At 41.5% G+C, this 18,802-nt stretch overlaps 1 protein-coding gene across 2 annotated transcripts in view; it reads right to left on the bottom strand.

The window, feature by feature from the left end:
- STAT2 (signal transducer and activator of transcription 2) overlaps positions 1-18,802 on the bottom strand; it is a 534,553-nt gene that overhangs the window by 84,741 nt on the left and 431,010 nt on the right. For both annotated transcript variants that reach the window (XM_086959626.1, XM_086959619.1), the window contains exons 22-23: positions 6,700-6,888; positions 5,566-5,623 (exon numbers count right to left, since the gene is read on the bottom strand). In XM_086959626.1, coding sequence (XP_086815752.1) covers positions 5,566-5,623; positions 6,700-6,888 — 247 coding nt within the window. The remainder of the gene's footprint in view (positions 1-5,565; positions 5,624-6,699; positions 6,889-18,802) is intronic.

Below are 18,802 nucleotides of genomic sequence, written 5' to 3'. Positions count from 1 at the left end.
AGGAGGAATTGCTCTGATGTGCGAGTCTTCAAAAAAGAAGCAGAGATTCTCACCAAAAAGCTTAAGGAAAAAGAATATCCTGAAGAGCTAAAAAAAAGGCACATACTGTCCTGAGAGAGGCCTTGCTTGAAACCAACACCAAACTGGTTAATGACATCTTGAGCTTCGTCAGCACTTACCACTTCTTGTCCTACACCATCAAAAGATTGTAAACAAGCACTGGCGGATACTCACATCCAACCAGCTGTCCTTTACCAAACCACTATTTTCATTCAAAAGAAACAAAAGCATTAGAGAAAAATTGGTCCATAGCATTATATGGCAAATAACACCTGAACGACAGACTATACTGTGGGACCTTCCTCCAGTGACAGGGGACTACCCCAGCGGATACTGTTCCGTATGCTCTCCAACTAAGCAGATTAAAACATGACAACTGGGACTCGCAACTGTGTGGAAACAGAGAACACACACTAATTGGAACAGTAGCAATATCATATACATCATCACATGCCCATGTTGCCTCCGTAATATCGGATTGACCACCAGAAAAGTACAAATCTGGATCAGTAAGCACAGGAGTACGGTATGGTGTAGGAGAGCTTCCACGAAACTGACTACACACTTCTTGGAGAAAAACCATAGCGACAAAGACATAAAATTGTCAAACATTGAAAAACTCACTCCTCAAGCAGGCATCAACAACAAACTCCTAGAGAAAGAACTGAAGTGGGTTGATAAACTGCATACGAATAAAAGAGGGCTTAAGTATGAGATACTGTGGCAGCAATTGAAACTCCAGTAGATCTTGTTCATTTTGAGTTCTTACTGATGATTTCACCTCACTAGCATTATACCAGGAGCATCATATATAGATCTCTCACTTTTTAAGAGGGAAATCTGCCATTAACTTCATAGAAGACTCTTCTTAGAGAGTAAGAGTTCCACAAACAAGCTTGCGCAGATGTCAGATCTTCGGGACAACCTACTGATATTACAATTAATTCTCCGACTTTATCCCTCCCCGTACATGGTTTTAATAAAGAAAAACTTGCAGACACCTCATATTATGGCACTGGACCTGCGTCCCAGTGTAAAAGAAGAAATACGCGTTTTTTCCAAGTGTTGATATACATATACAAAATTTCTATATGTATGGGTTACATTTGTGTAAAGAACTCCCTTAATATCCCAGATTTTAATACAATTTCCCCTGTCAGCGCTTCTAGCAAAAAAGACTCTAATTCAATGAAAATCTTTTTTTTCTCACGAGTCTCGCACGTGCCTTGACAATACATTCCTCAGTATTGAATGTGACTTCTTTATTCGAGGATATTTGGGAAGTACATCCCCAGTGTTTCTCACACCAGGATGTACGCTCATGCCTTAGGAAATGAAGGCAACGCTCTGCCTGCACTTATGTGCACTCGTTTTACTGATGGTCCATATGAGCTCCACCGCTGCTAGCACACCTGCACGTGCTCAGTTTCACTCATCTGGGGCCTTGCAGCACCTGTGAGTGCTTCTGGAATTCATGTGCTACACCAGAGCCATCTCATAGAACACTAGTCCTACAGCCCCATTGGCTACTTTGCTTCCTAATCAGACACAGCTTCACGCAGCCCCCCGGGGGATACAATCCCTCTCCCATGGCATTTCGTGATTACCAGCCAGGGTAAGCAAAAGCCTAGTAGGTGATTCGGAGGGTAGGGACCCTTGACTATGTAAATATACTGATACTATGGCATCTACACCCTGAGATATCCTTTGAGCATTGGGCCTTACAGAATTGATTTAAACTCTATTAAAGCATTCTTTCAGAATTCCCTTCTTCATATGGCAAAGCTAATAATACAACGGGCCATATGTATCATTGAAATTCGCATTCGCAAAGGCCGAAATTCGCAGAATTTCGGCCTTTGGGAATGCGAATTCTCAATATGGTATGTATTAAGCAAATGTGGTTCAAAATAAGGAATCGCACAATTTGCGATTCCTTACTTTGCGATTGCATTTAAGGAATCGCACAATTTGCGACTTTAAATGCAATGTATCATGCAAAAAAAAATTGATAATTGTCCCTAAGGAATCGCAAATTACCACCAACTTCAAGTTGGTGGTAAGTTGCGAATTCCTTTCAAAAAGCAATTTTTTTAAAAACAAAAGGTGCCATGTGACGATCATACATGCTCTAGACCTCCTGTACCAGGGTTTTGAGTAAAATAGTGAGCACCCTTTTAGATAAACTATTAGGGATCAAAAACCAAGATGGAACCTGGGCTACCAAGAAAACTAAAGGAAGCAAGTTGGTTTTAGGGAGTTCTACCAACATCTATATACAAGAGGAGGTGAAAGCAAAAGAAGGCCAATAGAGGAAGTAGAAATAAGAAAAGCAATAAAACAAAATAAAGCACCAGATCCCAATGGCATCATGGTATTCTTTTATAAAAACCTTTCTCCTACAAATAGGAATATCACCACAGACTTTTTCAGCCATGTACTACAGTGGAACGGTGCAACTCTAACTCTGAGAGAAGTGGCCATTTCCCTCATCACTAAACCAAGAAATAACCCAACTGAATGTGTCTCCTAAAGGCAGACACCCCCTTTAAATTTGGACACCAAGATGCATACAAAGATACTAATGAATAGACTTGACAAATAATGGGTGCCATACTTGATATATTGGAATCAAGCTGGATTTATCAAGGGCGGTCAGGGATCATTTAATGCACGTTCTCCAAAGTCTGTCCTGGAGGCCCGAATCCATGCCAGAATTTTTAGATAACTAGATTTATCTGAATGTAGATATGCTAAAAATCTGGCATGGATCTACCCCTCCAGGACTAGCTTTGGGTGAACCCTGATTTAAATAATTAAAATGCACACTTAATAGAGAAGACTACGGAAAAAGATACCAATGATCCTCCTAAGCTCGAATGCTGAAAAAACATCTGACCAAGTTAGCTGAGGCTTTTCAAGAGTGGTACTGGAATGAAAGAGTCTCAGACTAAACATGAGAAAGTGGATACTTGCGGGATATGCATCAGCAACTGCTAGAGGGTGAGTAAATGGGAGATGCTCTGACCAACTTAGTCTACCAAAGGGTAAGAGGTAGGAATGTCCCTGTCACTCCTGCTTTTTGTACTAATAGTGGTCCCACTGCCAGACAGAATAAGGAGAGCAAGGTTTAAAGGCATTAGATTCTTATCTGAACAACACAAAATAATTGTATTTGCCGATGTCGTTGTACTAACTCTGGCTGACCCACTGAATTCCATTACCAAACCACTTGTTGAACTACAAAACTTTGAAAAAGTCTAAGACTTTGTAAAATCAAACAGAAATCTGACACAAAATGCCTGGACTCCAGAAGAACTAGAGCAAGAAAAGAGAGTGGGCTGCCCTTTCTGCTGGCCCACTGGAAATATTAGATATTCGGACCTCAGCATACTATCAAGTTGATGGGACGTGTGCAGTAAATTGGCCGACCCTAAAGAGAAAAATCCTGGAAGAGTTTAAAATGTGGCAACCTGTACATTTCATAGGATAAATATACTGAAGAAAAATATGTTATCTAGGTTTTTCTACTTGCTCCAGCCACTTTCAATGTCAATCCCAATAGAAATGAAAATAATTCAGATGAAAACGATGCAGTTTGTTTGGACGAGAGGTAGGCCTACAGTTAATACATGAAAGGGAGGATAAACATGCCCAGATGTCATTCGCTACTTTCAAGCATCCCACTTTCACTTTTTTGTAGAGTGGACAGTAGGAGAATCCGACAATAGGTGACTTCCCATGGACCGAGCCGTAGAAAGCAGATCTCTATGGAGTATCTGGTTAGCTAGAAATCAATGCTTGCAAAACGCATACGAGCTATGCTAGTCAACGCAGTGCTGCAGCACTTGGACAGAATCACCAAAAAGGGGGAAGATCACTACATTCCCCTCCCCTAACACGTGTTTACAAGATAACTCACTCTTCCCCCGGGGGCTTCAAGGGGGAAAGTTTAAGACATGACAGAAGTGGGAATTTGATCTCTCAGGCATTTTCCATCAAAACCAATTCAAAACTTACACCCCACAAATAAGGCAGAAGACAAAAAAAGTCAAAGCCCTGTGGAAGAAATTTGTAAGAACACACCTAAGGGGCATGTTCTTAGGCATTTATAAAGCTCTAAGAGAAGAACATGTTAAGTCGCAATGGAGATACCAAGAGAGATGGAAGACAGCTCTGAGGAGGGAAATCTCAGACAAAGGCGGGTAGAATGCCCTAGAGAGTCTACAAAGTACTTTATCAATGGTACATTACACCCAAAAACCTCCACTCTTAAGTGCCAGAAGCAAATAATGAATGTTGGAGATGTAAGGCAGAGAGGTACGATGGTATATACATGCTGGGTATTACAAATAATGACCGTTCTGGAAGGAGATTCTCAGTCACATTAGGAGGTGCTGGGATACCAGGTGCCAGATGAGCTGGAAACGATGCTGCGGGGCTGGTGTTGCCACCTGGCCATTTTGTATCGGAATGAACAATCCCAACCAGTAAAACATTTACAAAATACATTAAATATACTATATTTTACCCCTCATTAGTATATAACTTAAACAGTAAATATAAGAAGAAAGGACTTTAAAATGTGTTCTTCAGCTGCCTTAATGAGCCCAGACCACTAACTAAAGTAAACAAAGAGATAAAAACTATGTTAAAAATGAAAACAGACTTTTTCTAAAAATCTGCATTAAAGTATCAAGTCTGTACCCTTGCAGAATTCTAAAACATGAACAGATTGGTGGTATTTTTCTCGGGTAAGGGACAACCCTATGCAGGCCTGTGGGGTGAGAACTCGGTTCAAGAACATGCAATACATAGAGTCCTCAGGTGGCAAATGACTGGGCAGACAGTCCCTAATTTGTAATGCATAGAGTCCTCCAGTGGCAGATGACGAGGCAGTAAGTTCCTAATTGCTCTAGACTGGAAGAGAAAGAAGAGCCCCCAAGTGCAACACAGTGGTTTCAGACGCAATGGCAATGTTTGGCTTTTAGAAACCAAATCTGTGACTTCAGAAAAGCAGAGAAACGGGTTGGGAGGGGGAGTGGAAACTCTGATTACCTGAAACAAATTAAACAAAGCAATATGTACCCGCCAGACGAAGAGTAGTACACCCATTTGATTACTAGCGTGCCAACACCACCTAACTAATAAAAAAATTATAGCATCCAGAGAGACACTTGCCCAGTTAAACTGATTGCATAATAGACGAGTGATCTACAATCACTGCTCAAAGACTGACAGAAGAATCAATTATAGCAGCAATGGGGTGGAGGCAAGGGAACAGCTATTTCAAATTAATATCAAAAAGTACTTGACTGAGGGGAAATTTATGGTCTTATTGTTATGTCAAATCCTATTTAAAAAAAAGACCTTGATCAAAAATGTAATATAATAAACGCATCTGCAGGACAACTGTGAGATCTATGGACACCGCCAAAGGGAGCACTGCTGCAATTAGACAAAAAAATGTTATGACAACAATTTCTCAGGATGATAGAGGCTCACCTTTCAGATACCACGATAAGCCTGCGCTTCATGTACCGCCTATACTCTTCCAAACACTCTGTAATAGAAGAAGGCAGAGAGAGACAGAGAATGAAATTGGGAATTTTGAACTCTGTGGAGCCTGTGGTGAAACTAGGCCATGGTGAAGAATTTGAATAGACTACAGAGGTCCCTTCCATGGCTGCTGATCATAAATGTCTCTCATTCTTTTGCCACTACACTTTTCATGCATTGTTTTTTATTTTTTTTACCCTTGCTGTTGCTCCACTTCCTTCCTTTTTAGTTCCCTCTGCATAGTTTAAACTCTCCCTGCAGCTCCTGAGTTCCCTGTTAGCTCCAAGTCAATGCCTTTCTGAATGTCATCCCTCCTTCCTTAGCAGTGGAATCTCCTTCGTACCTTTCTTGCATTATGGTAAGGGCCAAAAGCAAGACCTCAATTCCTCTGCTTCACGTTGTATGAGGCCTTCCCTCCTTCTCCCCTACCATGCTTGTATCATTCCATTGGTTATTACTTCTTCCACTATCGCAGATCCTAATGTTTTTTTCTATTGTCTTTGTGCTCCCTCCTTTAATCATATTCTCCTTTGGTCCTCTTCCGCTTTATCTTTCTGCATGGCCTTTCTTGCTGCCATCCACATCCTGCTCTTACCATTCCACGCAGGTTCTCTATTTTTGTTGCCTTTTGTTCTCACCCAACCCGCAGTCTTTATTTTCTTCCTATTTTCACAGCCTTGCTACTTCCTTTCCTCAATGCCTTACTTCTTCACCATTTCACAGCCTTTACCCTGTAGACCGTTGATTGTCCCTCCCTCCCATCTGCATGGTATTTCTCATTTCCTTCCTCCACTGCATTTTGCCGATCATTTTTTCAGCACAACTTATCATTTGCAAGAGCCCTCTGTTTCTTTTCCTGTTCAGTTCTGTTTCTCCCTTCACCCAGTGCTGCCTGGTTAATTCTCACTCCTGACTAAGCCTTTGGCCCTCATTTCACAGATAGTCCAAAGGATTGTGCGCAGATTCTGAAGTTACAGAGAACTAGTCACACCACCTCCTACACTGCCGAATCCCCAGGAAGTGCTGGGTCATTAACCACCTTTCAAAGCAGAACAGGTGGTAGAGAGACCAGGAGCTCACCTGCATTGTACTCTGCATAGTATTTGCCAAAGGCCTTTTCTTTGGGGATATCCGGGTACAGATATAGTAGGGAGGTCTCTGGAATATTTTCTTCAACCAAGGTCTGGAAGCTTCGAACAATCTCTGGCAGCGGGATCGATGACAGGTCGCGCTTGGTGTATGGCACAACGGAGCGTACAGTGGGATCTCCTAAGCAAATTGAAGAAGGTAGAACAGCAGGTTACCAAACAGAGCATATGAAAAACAAAGAAGTGAGGGAAGAGGGGAGAATGAGAGGTGAGAAGTCTGCATTAAAATGCAGGACCCCTACAGCTCTTGTGGAAAGACAACAAGATCCAGAAGGCAGCAGCATGTGTTCTAGATAAAAAGGGGCTTGGTCACTACAGCTCGATACTTGTGTGACATGTAAGGTCGTCTGTGTGAATTGGAGTACAGTAGTGTCTGCACTGTGGTCAATGAATGTCTTACATGTTTTTTTGGCTAAAGATGACCATTGGGGCTGTAGATATATCAGTGTACATCCGCAGTAGGGGTTGTTGGGATCTAGGCATGGAGAACAAAGTGCCTGGTCAATACAGTAAATTGATTATGCTTTTGTAAATAAACTGTTAATGAAGCGTCTTGCGAGCTACTGCCTCTCCCTGAATGGAGATTGACACAAACCCTTGAGTTTGTATCCCTTCTTCACTATATCATATTTGTAATCCCTGTCCTTACTGGCTCTTGATTCCCGGTTTGAGAAAGAATGGGGCGGTTATGGAGAGCTGCTGAACTACAAAATCTGTGGAAGGCTCATGTGAAGGGACATGGTCAAGGTGAGAATTAAATGTAGTAACAGTTTTGCAGTCTGAAATGGTGTAGGCTCTCATGATAAGCATACTTCTGCCATCAAGTTGAGGAGTCAGACATTCTTATTGTTTTTTTCTTGAAAAAGGTTTTCAGGCTAAGGTGGGCATCAAAAGGGGCAAGGGCCAGGGTTATATGATGGGATTCCTTTGAAGTTGAGACACAGCTAGCTGCCATCTTCAGATTTGTTTTTGCACCATAATTAGATGTGTGCTTGTATGTATTTTTAATGTTTAATAAGGGTGATTTGATTTATATGTGAATCTATACCATCTTAAGTAAACAACAGGCAACTAAGTCTGTTTGCAGCATGAATCTGGAAACAATTCAAGTGGTTTGCATAGAGTAATAAGCATTTTTTCAGCGTGGAGGGAAAGAGATCAAAGCAGTTTTGAAGACTTTACTCACCACTTACTCCACTGGCTTGTCTCTCCTTGTATTTGAGTCTATAAAATAGCATGATATGTAGTGTGTGTAATACTCCATGTTGCTGCTTTGGTTATTTCAATGAGAGAGTTGTTCTCTATAAAGGTGAACGCTGATCTTTGTGCCCTAATGGAGTCTACTTTTGGTCCAAGTATTGATTGTTTATTTTGTAATTAGCAGCCCATCTGTATACATGGTACAACCCCTTGTCCAAAGTCTGTCTTGGATCAGGCAGCTTAAAATTGAGAAATGGATAGAAGAGATAGGAAAGTGAGCTACACTTAAAAGAGCAGCTCTGAAAGCTAGTTCAAAGAAGGAAATATTCTAGAATGTATGGGGAAACTACATTTCTGAAGACAGCCAACTGTATGTTGTATGCAATGAAATCTCCAAAGTCTTATACCTTTACTTCCTTGGGTGTATGACAGTATTTTTGGTTTTCCTAACCCTTATGTCTTCTGCATTCTGCATTATTGCTAACTGCACCCCTAACCTACGAGGGGGCATGAAAAAGATAACATAAGCATAGCAATTAACCTTGGGTGTGTATGTAGCACTACCTCATTCTTCTGAAACTGGAAGAGAGTCAGTGCCTGAAGTTTACTTACTGGTCTTAGAGAAGGGGCAGTAACACAAAACGTTCTTTTAACATATTCTTCCTAATGTTTGCTTTGTGTAGGCTCAAAAAGGTGATACATGAGCCAACAGAGAAAGATGTTAAAATTAAAAATTTTGTCCAGACCGTCCTCTTAATGGCAAAGTACATTTAGGGCATTTTGTTAAACTACTAAAAAAGTGATGTACTCTGAATGAGGAATCCGATAGTGCTTCTTTGATGGGTATAAAAGGTACTTAAGAATATACGGAGCAGTGAACTGCAAAACTAAGGTGCGACTGCCTAGATACGATACCACAAATCATTTCCACTGTATTGTATGGAGTACTTCCATACATTCAGATGGAGAAAAAAGGCATCAAACTATGTGACCTCAGGAGCACTCTACTACTATGTCTATTGAGCTTGGAATGACATGTAAAGTGATCTCTGCCCCCAACTGAGTAGCCTAAGGTATACCCTGATCTTAATCTGCAGAACTAAAGATACCCCCAGTAGGAGGCAGCACCTTAACTTTCAAACCCATGCTGGTGCTAACACTATCTTTGTCAAGCAAGAGCTTTGCATTTCTTGATCATAATCCCTCTTGGAACACAAATTGTCTACATTTCGTATTGCTCCAACCATGTCTCCATGCCTTTGTAAGTTTCTGGACTGCCATGAAAGTTTACAATCGCAAGCAGCATGACAGTCATGTGAGTTCACTGGAGGTGTTCACTTGTTTAATCAACATCTTTGTTCAGAGTAAACCAGCACTCTTCTGTCATGGGTACAACCAAAGTGCCCCCCCCCCCCCAGAGTGACAATGTCAACCACCAATTCAACCCAGGCAATGCAGTAACTGACATGGGAGTCAACTAAATATAGTTCAGGTCTTTATACCTGTACCTGTGTGGTCCCTACCAAACTTGTTCATTCCCCCAACTGTGGTTATTTGCCTTCATAATGCCTTGGACATACATGAAGAGTGTTTATTGTATCTTTGCATTGGGGTCTTTTGAACACAATGTGCATGTGCCACATAAGATAGTAGTTTATTTTGTGCTGGGCTGTCCCTGCCCACCTGAAAAAACAACTAGACCTGGGGAGGTCTCCAGTCTATTCCCCAAGTCTCCAGTCTAGATTTCCCCAGCCTTTGCAAGGCCTTAGCTAATTGCAACCGCAGTGTGCCTTCCTGTGTTTGGGCCATCTCCCATGACAAAAAGGTTCTTGACCGGGGCTAATACATACCCGGTCACCTCAAACTGGACCCCATGTGGACAATGGGAAGGGTTCCGATGAAATCTGATCAGCAACAATATTAACATGCTCCTGCAGAATTGGAGGAGCGTTTCAACTTTTAAATGTAGTAAACCCGGTGACTGGCTCAGACAGCCCACCTGGGCCACCAAAGGACTGCTGGTATAGGCCTCATTAGCCAGTACATGCTTTACCTTCATCGGGAAGACATCAAGAAGCCCTTCCCATATGTGTGAGGAAGGAAAACAAGGACTAATACCGGAACATCTCTGCCTGGTTGCCATTCTCCCTCTGTGTTGGGCCTAGAAATCCTACAGGTTGCCTAGATGAGGACTAGACTGCACCTGCCCAGAGGAATGATCACATCACATCTCCAGAAGCTAGCAGAAGTCCAAAAAGACTGGAAAGAACAACATGTGTACAGTCTAAGAACTTGATTTTCTGCCTAAGAGTCAAGAAGCCACCCCAGCCCAGCTGCCCAGGAGAAGATCCGTGGGCATCTGGGCTGAGTACCTGTTCCATCGCCTTCAGGATTGAGAAGGCTGAGTACATGGGGTGCACCTTACGTCCTTTGCAGCACTTGAGAAAGCATAAGAAAGTTTATCTTCAAGTACAGGCATAGTGTCAGGTTACTTTGACTAGAGGAGGGTTGCCTGACTCCAGAACTGTTTAAACCATCATGCTAGCGTCTACCTTAGTTTGAGAAAACTTTAGTTTCGTAAAAGCTAAAATTACAGTAAGGGGTTATACAATCTGTATGAAATTTAGTCTAGGAGTTGTCTTAACAGGTGAGCCTTGGCTGCTTATGGAAGGTCGAGAGTGAGATCAGTGTCCTCAGATTGAGGGTCAGCGAGCTCTAGTTTACAGTGACCTCTTCAGAGAACAACTGTTCCTTTGCAGTATTGGTTCTGAATGTAGGCGGCCGTAAAAGAAGGGGTCTCACTGCTAGGTTTCCTTGATCTGCTAGAGAGGATAAGAAGATTGGCTAAATAGGACAGGGTGTTTTGGGGAACGGCTCACTGCACAAGGCAGCAAATATTGAATGTGATTATGGCTGTGATGAGTAGCCAATGTGTGTTTTGGAATAGGGGTAATGTGATTAGATCTGACTGTAGAGTGTAAAAGACTTGCAGTCAAGTTTAGAAAGACTGAGTGGTGCAAAGCTTTTGCTAAAAATAGAATTTCCAAATCAATTCTTGATACAACTAAAAAATTAACTGCTGTTTTCAGATGATCATTTGAGATGAGGTACTCTATTTTTTTGAGGGACTGGAGACAGACGTCTGAGGATTTGACCATGTGAGGTGTTAGTATGAGGCTAGCAGCCGGAATGAAACCTAAGTATTTAGCCACTGTTGTTGCTACTGGTGAGAAACCCTGTACTTTCAAACATTCCATGTGATTAGAATCAAATTTGCTCTTGAAGGATGATGAGAAATTCTGTTTAAAGAGCATTTGTCATCAGTTGTTGAAGTTTTTAATTTGCATGATTAGGATGTGCATGATAAAATCCATCAGAAAATGTCTATGATAACATGTATATTCTGATATAGGCCCCTGCAGAAAATGCACATTTGTGATACATATTTGGAAATGGACAATTCAAAGGAATCCATCACTAGCCATGCACCAGATGGATTTTTAACTGGTCCGAGGACTCCAGCAACTTAACTGTGCCTCTCAACTGGACAAAAGTAACTGGGCACGGAGTCCAGCAGGGCACCACCAGAAACCCCTAAGAACCTTCTTCTGGATGGGAATCTTGTTTGTGTGGTGGGTTATTGAGCATATCACTTTAGGTGTGTGCCCTCCTTTAATCCTTGTCTTAAACTACCTTTAGGGATGACAGCTGTTAATTCAAGACTATCCCTTGGGACCAAATCTGATACTTAGAAGCAGAACTTGTGTGCCAGTATCCCTGCCAGTATTCCATATATCACCTCCATATTTTCCTAAGAGATGCTGACACTTTTGAAAAGGTCAGATGCCCCACAGTATCTCCTATAGGATAGCACAAATCATCACTGAAAATTCTGTGCCTAGCACAAGGGAGTTATAAAGACATTTGGGTCTAGTTTGGCTTATATTTAGGCTTTCTTGTTTTCAATTTCTACTTGTTGTGAATTCCTGTGGAAATGTTTCCCTGTTTTATAATGAGTTTAAAAATTGTAAACAAATCAGTGGCTATCCATGTTTACACTTTTTTGCTACACAAAAAAAAGAAATGAGGACATTTTTTTTCCACTGCTTGTACAGAACGCAGAAGGTTACTTTTATTCTCCCTTGTTCATTCCTGTTGTCAATTCTTTCTTCCTTTTGTCTTGCTCGAATCCTCTTTGCACCCTCTCCTTCAATTTGCTCTTTATAACAACTTTTTGTTATTTGTTTCACCTCCTTGTCTGCCTCATTTATCAGCCTTCGTGCTCATCCTTACAGCAATCCAGTCCCACCAAACATCAAGGATGTGCATGAATGGAAACTAGATTGCACCTCATTATGATTTGACTGAAGCAGTAAAAAGTTAACGTAGAGCATTTACTCATGTTTCTGCTATTCTAGTCTTCAGACGAATGGCAAACATCATCTCAATGAAGACTTTCTATTTAGGACATTAAATATTCCTTGTGGGGTGCTTGGTGTTCTGTTATTGCAAGCCAGTGTGAAACCCTGTTCATAGTGCACTAGAACCCAAGAAAGGACTGGGCTCATAAATGTATTAATAATGTCAGATTCTAATTTATTCTGCTTCTACTTAGTCCCAAGGAAGGAGGCTGCAAAGGAATTAATATACATATTGTTAGATCTAGGTCCTTTAGTAACAGTCAACAGTGCTGCTATAAAATAAAGGGCTGAGGTAGTTAAAAAAAAGCTTTGTTACCCGCAATATGCCCTGGGGTGTTTGCTTGTGCAGTTCACACCCACTGTGAATGATGTTTATTTTACATTGTTGGGGCATGCCTTTGGGATTTTGTTTATATTTGAAATCTAGCTGCACAGAATTCTACCAAGCATGTAGGCCTTTGGTTATCTGAAAATAGTGCAGGACTGTTCTCTTGATGGGCATTCGGAAGAGTTGTACTTTGTGTCCTGAGCACAGCTCAGTATTATAAATGTAGGACAGCAAGCCAGATGTGTTTGTAAAAGGTATGTGGCCAAGTGTGAAGCGTTGTTTAAATATCTTATGTTCCACAAATCATTTTGTAATTGAGGAAGTAGGAGTAAAAGTTGAACTTAGTGATCCTGGGACATTCTACATGGGTGCTCAGGCTCAACAATGATCCATGCACCCTTTTTGCTCAAATTGCCTGTCTGCAGCATATGCTAGAAAACACCGAGCAATGGCTGCCTCTTCATGCTTTAACAACTCAAACAATCTTGTAGCTTTTCTGTGTTAATTTATGGGTAGTAGGCAGTGCAGTTTCAACAAAACCGGCACATGAACCCCTTTGCACATGGCCCTATGGATGATTGTTGAAGATGTTCATAAAATGACGGCTAAACCTTCTGTAGGAGAGGGTGAGCTCTTAAAGGCCTGCTTTTCATACCATCACGAGGTAAATCTAGAACAAGGTTGTTACTGGGGTGTCACATAGGAACATTAAGTGGCTTAGGATGGCGTAAGTAGAGTCATAGCGGGAGCATCTATCAAAGAAACTGCTGAGAGCTAGACGGTAAATTTTCACCGTTTTGACATCATATTGTGTCAAAACTGTAAAAGTGCAGCAAAATCTGGTGTTTTCTTACTTCTGAAAAGCAACTTTTCCCTTTTGGTGGTGTATTATCGGTTCTAATTTGCTTTAACTGAAAACTAGAAACCGTACTTAGATTAATTATTTGTAAATTCCTTCCTTGGGTGTATGACAGTATTTTTGGTTTTCCTAACCCTTATGTCTTCTGCATTCTGCATTATTGCTAACTGCACCCCTAACCTACGAGGGGGCATGAAAAAGATAACATAAGCATAGCAATTAACCTTGGGTGTGTATGTAGCACTACCTCATTCTTCTGAAACTGGAAGAGAGTCAGTGCCTGAAGTTTACTTACTGGTCTTAGAGAAGGGGCAGTAACACAAAACGTTCTTTTAACATATTCTTCCTAATGTTTGCTTTGTGTAGGCTCAAAAAGGTGATACATGAGCCAACAGAGAAAGATGTTAAAATTAAAAATTTTGTCCAGACCGTCCTCTTAATGGCAAAGTACATTTAGGGCATTTTGTTAAACTACTAAAAAAGTGATGTACTCTGAATGAGGAATCCGATAGTGCTTCTTTGATGGGTATAAAAGGTACTTAAGAATATACGGAGCAGTGAACTGCAAAACTAAGGTGCGACTGCCTAGATACGATACCACAAATCATTTCCACTGTATTGTATGGAGTACTTCCATACATTCAGATGGAGAAAAAAGGCATCAAACTATGTGACCTCAGGAGCACTCTACTACTATGTCTATTGAGCTTGGAATGACATGTAAAGTGATCTCTGCCCCCAACTGAGTAGCCTAAGGTATACCCTGATCTTAATCTGCAGAACTAAAGATACCCCCAGTAGGAGGCAGCACCTTAACTTTCAAACCCATGCTGGTGCTAACACTATCTTTGTCAAGCAAGAGCTTTGCATTTCTTGATCATAATCCCTCTTGGAACACAAATTGTCTACATTTCGTATTGCTCCAACCATGTCTCCATGCCTTTGTAAGTTTCTGGACTGCCATGAAAGTTTACAATCGCAAGCAGCATGACAGTCATGTGAGTTCACTGGAGGTGTTCACTTGTTTAATCAACATCTTTGTTCAGAGTAAACCAGCACTCTTCTGTCATGGGTACAACCAAAGTCCCCCCCCCCCCCAGAGTGACAATGTCAACCACCAATTCAACCCAGGCAATGCAGTAACTGACATGGGAGTCAACTAAATATAGTTCAGGTCTTTATACCTGTACCTGTGTGGTCCCTACCAAACTTGTTCATTCCCCCAACTGTGGTTATTTGCCTTCATAATGCCTTGGACATACATGAAGAGTGTTTATTGTATCTTTGCATTGGGGTCTTTTGAACACAATGTGCATGTGCCACATAAGATAGTAGTTTATTTTGTGCTGGGCTGTCCCTGCCCACCTGAAAAAACAACTAGACCTGGGGAGGTCTCCAGTCTATTCCCCAAGTCTCCAGTCTAGATTTCCCCAGCCTTTGCAAGGCCTTAGCTAATTGCAACCCCAGTGTGCCTTCCTGTGTTTGGGCCATCTCCCATGACAAAAAGGTTCTTGACCGGGGCTAATACATACCCGGTCACCTCAAACTGGACCCCATGTGGACAATGGGAAGGGTTCCGATGAAATCTGATCAGCAACAATATTAACATGCTCCTGCAGAATTGGAGGAGCGTTTCAACTTTTAAATGTAGTAAACCCGGTGACTGGCTCAGACAGCCCACCTGGGCCACCAAAGGACTGCTGGTATAGGCCTCATTAGCCAGTACATGCTTTACCTTCATCGGGAAGACATCAAGAAGCCCTTCCCATATGTGTGAGGAAGGAAAACAAGGACTAATACCGGAACATCTCTGCCTGGTTGCCATTCTCCCTCTGTGTTGGGCCTAGAAATCCTACAGGTTGCCTAGATGAGGACTAGACTGCACCTGCCCAGAGGAATGATCACATCACATCTCCAGAAGCTAGCAGAAGTCCAAAAAGACTGGAAAGAACAACATGTGTACAGTCTAAGAACTTGATTTTCTGCCTAAGAGTCAAGAAGCCACCCCAGCCCAGCTGCCCAGGAGAAGATCCGTGGGCATCTGGGCTGAGTACCTGTTCCATCGCCTTCAGGATTGAGAAGGCTGAGTACATGGGGTGCACCTTACGTCCTTTGCAGCACTTGAGAAAGCATAAGAAAGTTTATCTTCAAGTACAGGCATAGTGTCAGGTTACTTTGACTAGAGGAGGGTTGCCTGACTCCAGAACTGTTTAAACCATCATGCTAGCGTCTACCTTAGTTTGAGAAAACTTTAGTTTCGTAAAAGCTAAAATTACAGTAAGGGGTTATACAATCTGTATGAAATTTAGTCTAGGAGTTGTCTTAACAGGTGAGCCTTGGCTGCTTATGGAAGGTCGAGAGTGAGATCAGTGTCCTCAGATTGAGGGTCAGCGAGCTCTAGTTTACAGTGACCTCTTCAGAGAACAACTGTTCCTTTGCAGTATTGGTTCTGAATGTAGGCGGCCGTAAAAGAAGGGGTCTCACTGCTAGGTTTCCTTGATCTGCTAGAGAGGATAAGAAGATTGGCTAAATAGGACAGGGTGTTTTGGGGAACGGCTCACTGCACAAGGCAGCAAATATTGAATGTGATTATGGCTGTGATGAGTAGCCAATGTGTGTTTTGGAATAGGGGTAATGTGATTAGATCTGACTGTAGAGTGTAAAAGACTTGCAGTCAAGTTTAGAAAGACTGAGTGGTGCAAAGCTTTTGCTAAAAATAGAATTTCCAAATCAATTCTTGATACAACTAAAAAATTAACTGCTGTTTTCAGATGATCATTTGAGATGAGGTACTCTATTTTTTTGAGGGACTGGAGACAGACGTCTGAGGATTTGACCATGTGAGGTGTTAGTATGAGGCTAGCAGCCGGAATGAAACCTAAGTATTTAGCCACTGTTGTTGCTACTGGTGAGAAACCCTGTACTTTCAAACATTCCATGTGATTAGAATCAAATTTGCTCTTGAAGGATGATGAGAAATTCTGTTTAAAGAGCATTTGTCATCAGTTGTTGAAGTTTTTAATTTGCATGATTAGGATGTGCATGATAAAATCCATCAGAAAATGTCTATGATAACATGTATATTCTGATATAGGCCCCTGCAGAAAATGCACATTTGTGATACATATTTGGAAATGGACAATTCAAAGGAATCCATCACTAGCCATGCACCAGATGGATTTTTAACTGGTCCGAGGACTCCAGCAACTTAACTGTGCCTCTCAACTGGACAAAAGTAACTGGGCACGGAGTCCAGCAGGGCACCACCAGAAACCCCTAAGAACCTTCTTCTGGATGGGAATCTTGTTTGTGTGGTGGGTTATTGAGCATATCACTTTAGGTGTGTGCCCTCCTTTAATCCTTGTCTTAAACTACCTTTAGGGATGACAGCTGTTAATTCAAGACTATCCCTTGGGACCAAATCTGATACTTAGAAGCAGAACTTGTGTGCCAGTATCCCTGCCAGTATTCCATATATCACCTCCATATTTTCCTAAGAGATGCTGACACTTTTGAAAAGGTCAGATGCCCCACAGTATCTCCTATAGGATAGCACAAATCATCACTGAAAATTCTGTGCCTAGCACAAGGGAGTTATAAAGACATTTGGGTCTAGTTTGGCTTATATTTAGGCTTTCTTGTTTTCAATTTCTACTTGTTGTGAATTCCTGTGGAAATGTTTCCCTGTTTTATAATGAGTTTAAAAATTGTAAACAAATCAGTGGCTATCCATGTTTACACTTTTTTGCTACACAAAAAAAAGAAATGAGGACATTTTTTTTCCACTGCTTGTACAGAACGCAGAAGGTTACTTTTATTCTCCCTTGTTCATTCCTGTTGTCAATTCTTTCTTCCTTTTGTCTTGCTCGAATCCTCTTTGCACCCTCTCCTTCAATTTGCTCTTTATAACAACTTTTTGTTATTTGTTTCACCTCCTTGTCTGCCTCATTTATCAGCCTTCGTGCTCATCCTTACAGCAATCCAGTCCCACCAAACATCAAGGATGTGCATGAATGGAAACTAGATTGCACCTCATTATGATTTGACTGAAGCAGTAAAAAGTTAACGTAGAGCATTTACTCATGTTTCTGCTATTCTAGTCTTCAGACGAATGGCAAACATCATCTCAATGAAGACTTTCTATTTAGGACATTAAATATTCCTTGTGGGGTGCTTGGTGTTCTGTTATTGCAAGCCAGTGTGAAACCCTGTTCATAGTGCACTAGAACCCAAGAAAGGACTGGGCTCATAAATGTATTAATAATGTCAGATTCTAATTTATTCTGCTTCTACTTAGTCCCAAGGAAGGAGGCTGCAAAGGAATTAATATACATATTGTTAGATCTAGGTCCTTTAGTAACAGTCAACAGTGCTGCTATAAAATAAAGGGCTGAGGTAGTTAAAAAAAAGCTTTGTTACCCGCAATATGCCCTGGGGTGTTTGCTTGTGCAGTTCACACCCACTGTGAATGATGTTTATTTTACATTGTTGGGGCATGCCTTTGGGATTTTGTTTATATTTGAAATCTAGCTGCACAGAATTCTACCAAGCATGTAGGCCTTTGGTTATCTGAAAATAGTGCAGGACTGTTCTCTTGATGGGCATTCGGAAGAGTTGTACTTTGTGTCCTGTGCAGGGTATACTGTTCTAGTGCATTTTCCATCTTGGGGGAAAAGATGAGCACAGCTCAGTATTATAAATGTAGGACAGCAAGCCAGATGTGTTTGTAAAAGGTATGTGGCCAAGTGTGAAGCGTTGTTTAAATATCTTATGTTCCACAAATCATTTTGTAATTGAGGAAGTAGGAGTAAAAGTTGAACTTAGTGATCCTGGGACATTCTACATGGGTGCTCAGGCTCAACAATGATCCATGCACCCTTTTTGCTCAAATTGCCTGTCTGCAGCATATGCTAGAAAACACCGAGCAATGGCTGCCTCTTCATGCTTTAACAACTCAAACAATCTTGTAGCTTTTCTGTGTTAATTTATGGGTAGTAGGCAGTGCAGTTTCAACAAAACCGGCACATGAACCCCTTTGCACATGGCCCTATGGATGATTGTTGAAGATGTTCATAAAATGACGGCTAAACCTTCTGTAGGAGAGGGTGAGCTCTTAAAGGCCTGCTTTTCATACCATCACGAGGTAAATCTAGAACAAGGTTGTTACTGGGGTGTCACATAGGAACATTAAGTGGCTTAGGATGGCGTAAGTAGAGTCATAGCGGGA

The sequence above is a fragment of the Lissotriton vulgaris genome, chromosome 1_1 (assembly GCF_964263255.1).
Source record: "Lissotriton vulgaris chromosome 1_1, aLisVul1.2, whole genome shotgun sequence".
NCBI lineage: Eukaryota > Metazoa > Chordata > Amphibia > Caudata > Salamandridae > Lissotriton > Lissotriton vulgaris.
Note: the sequence above shows the minus strand (reverse complement) of the source record. Positions and strands in the feature narration are given on the sequence as shown.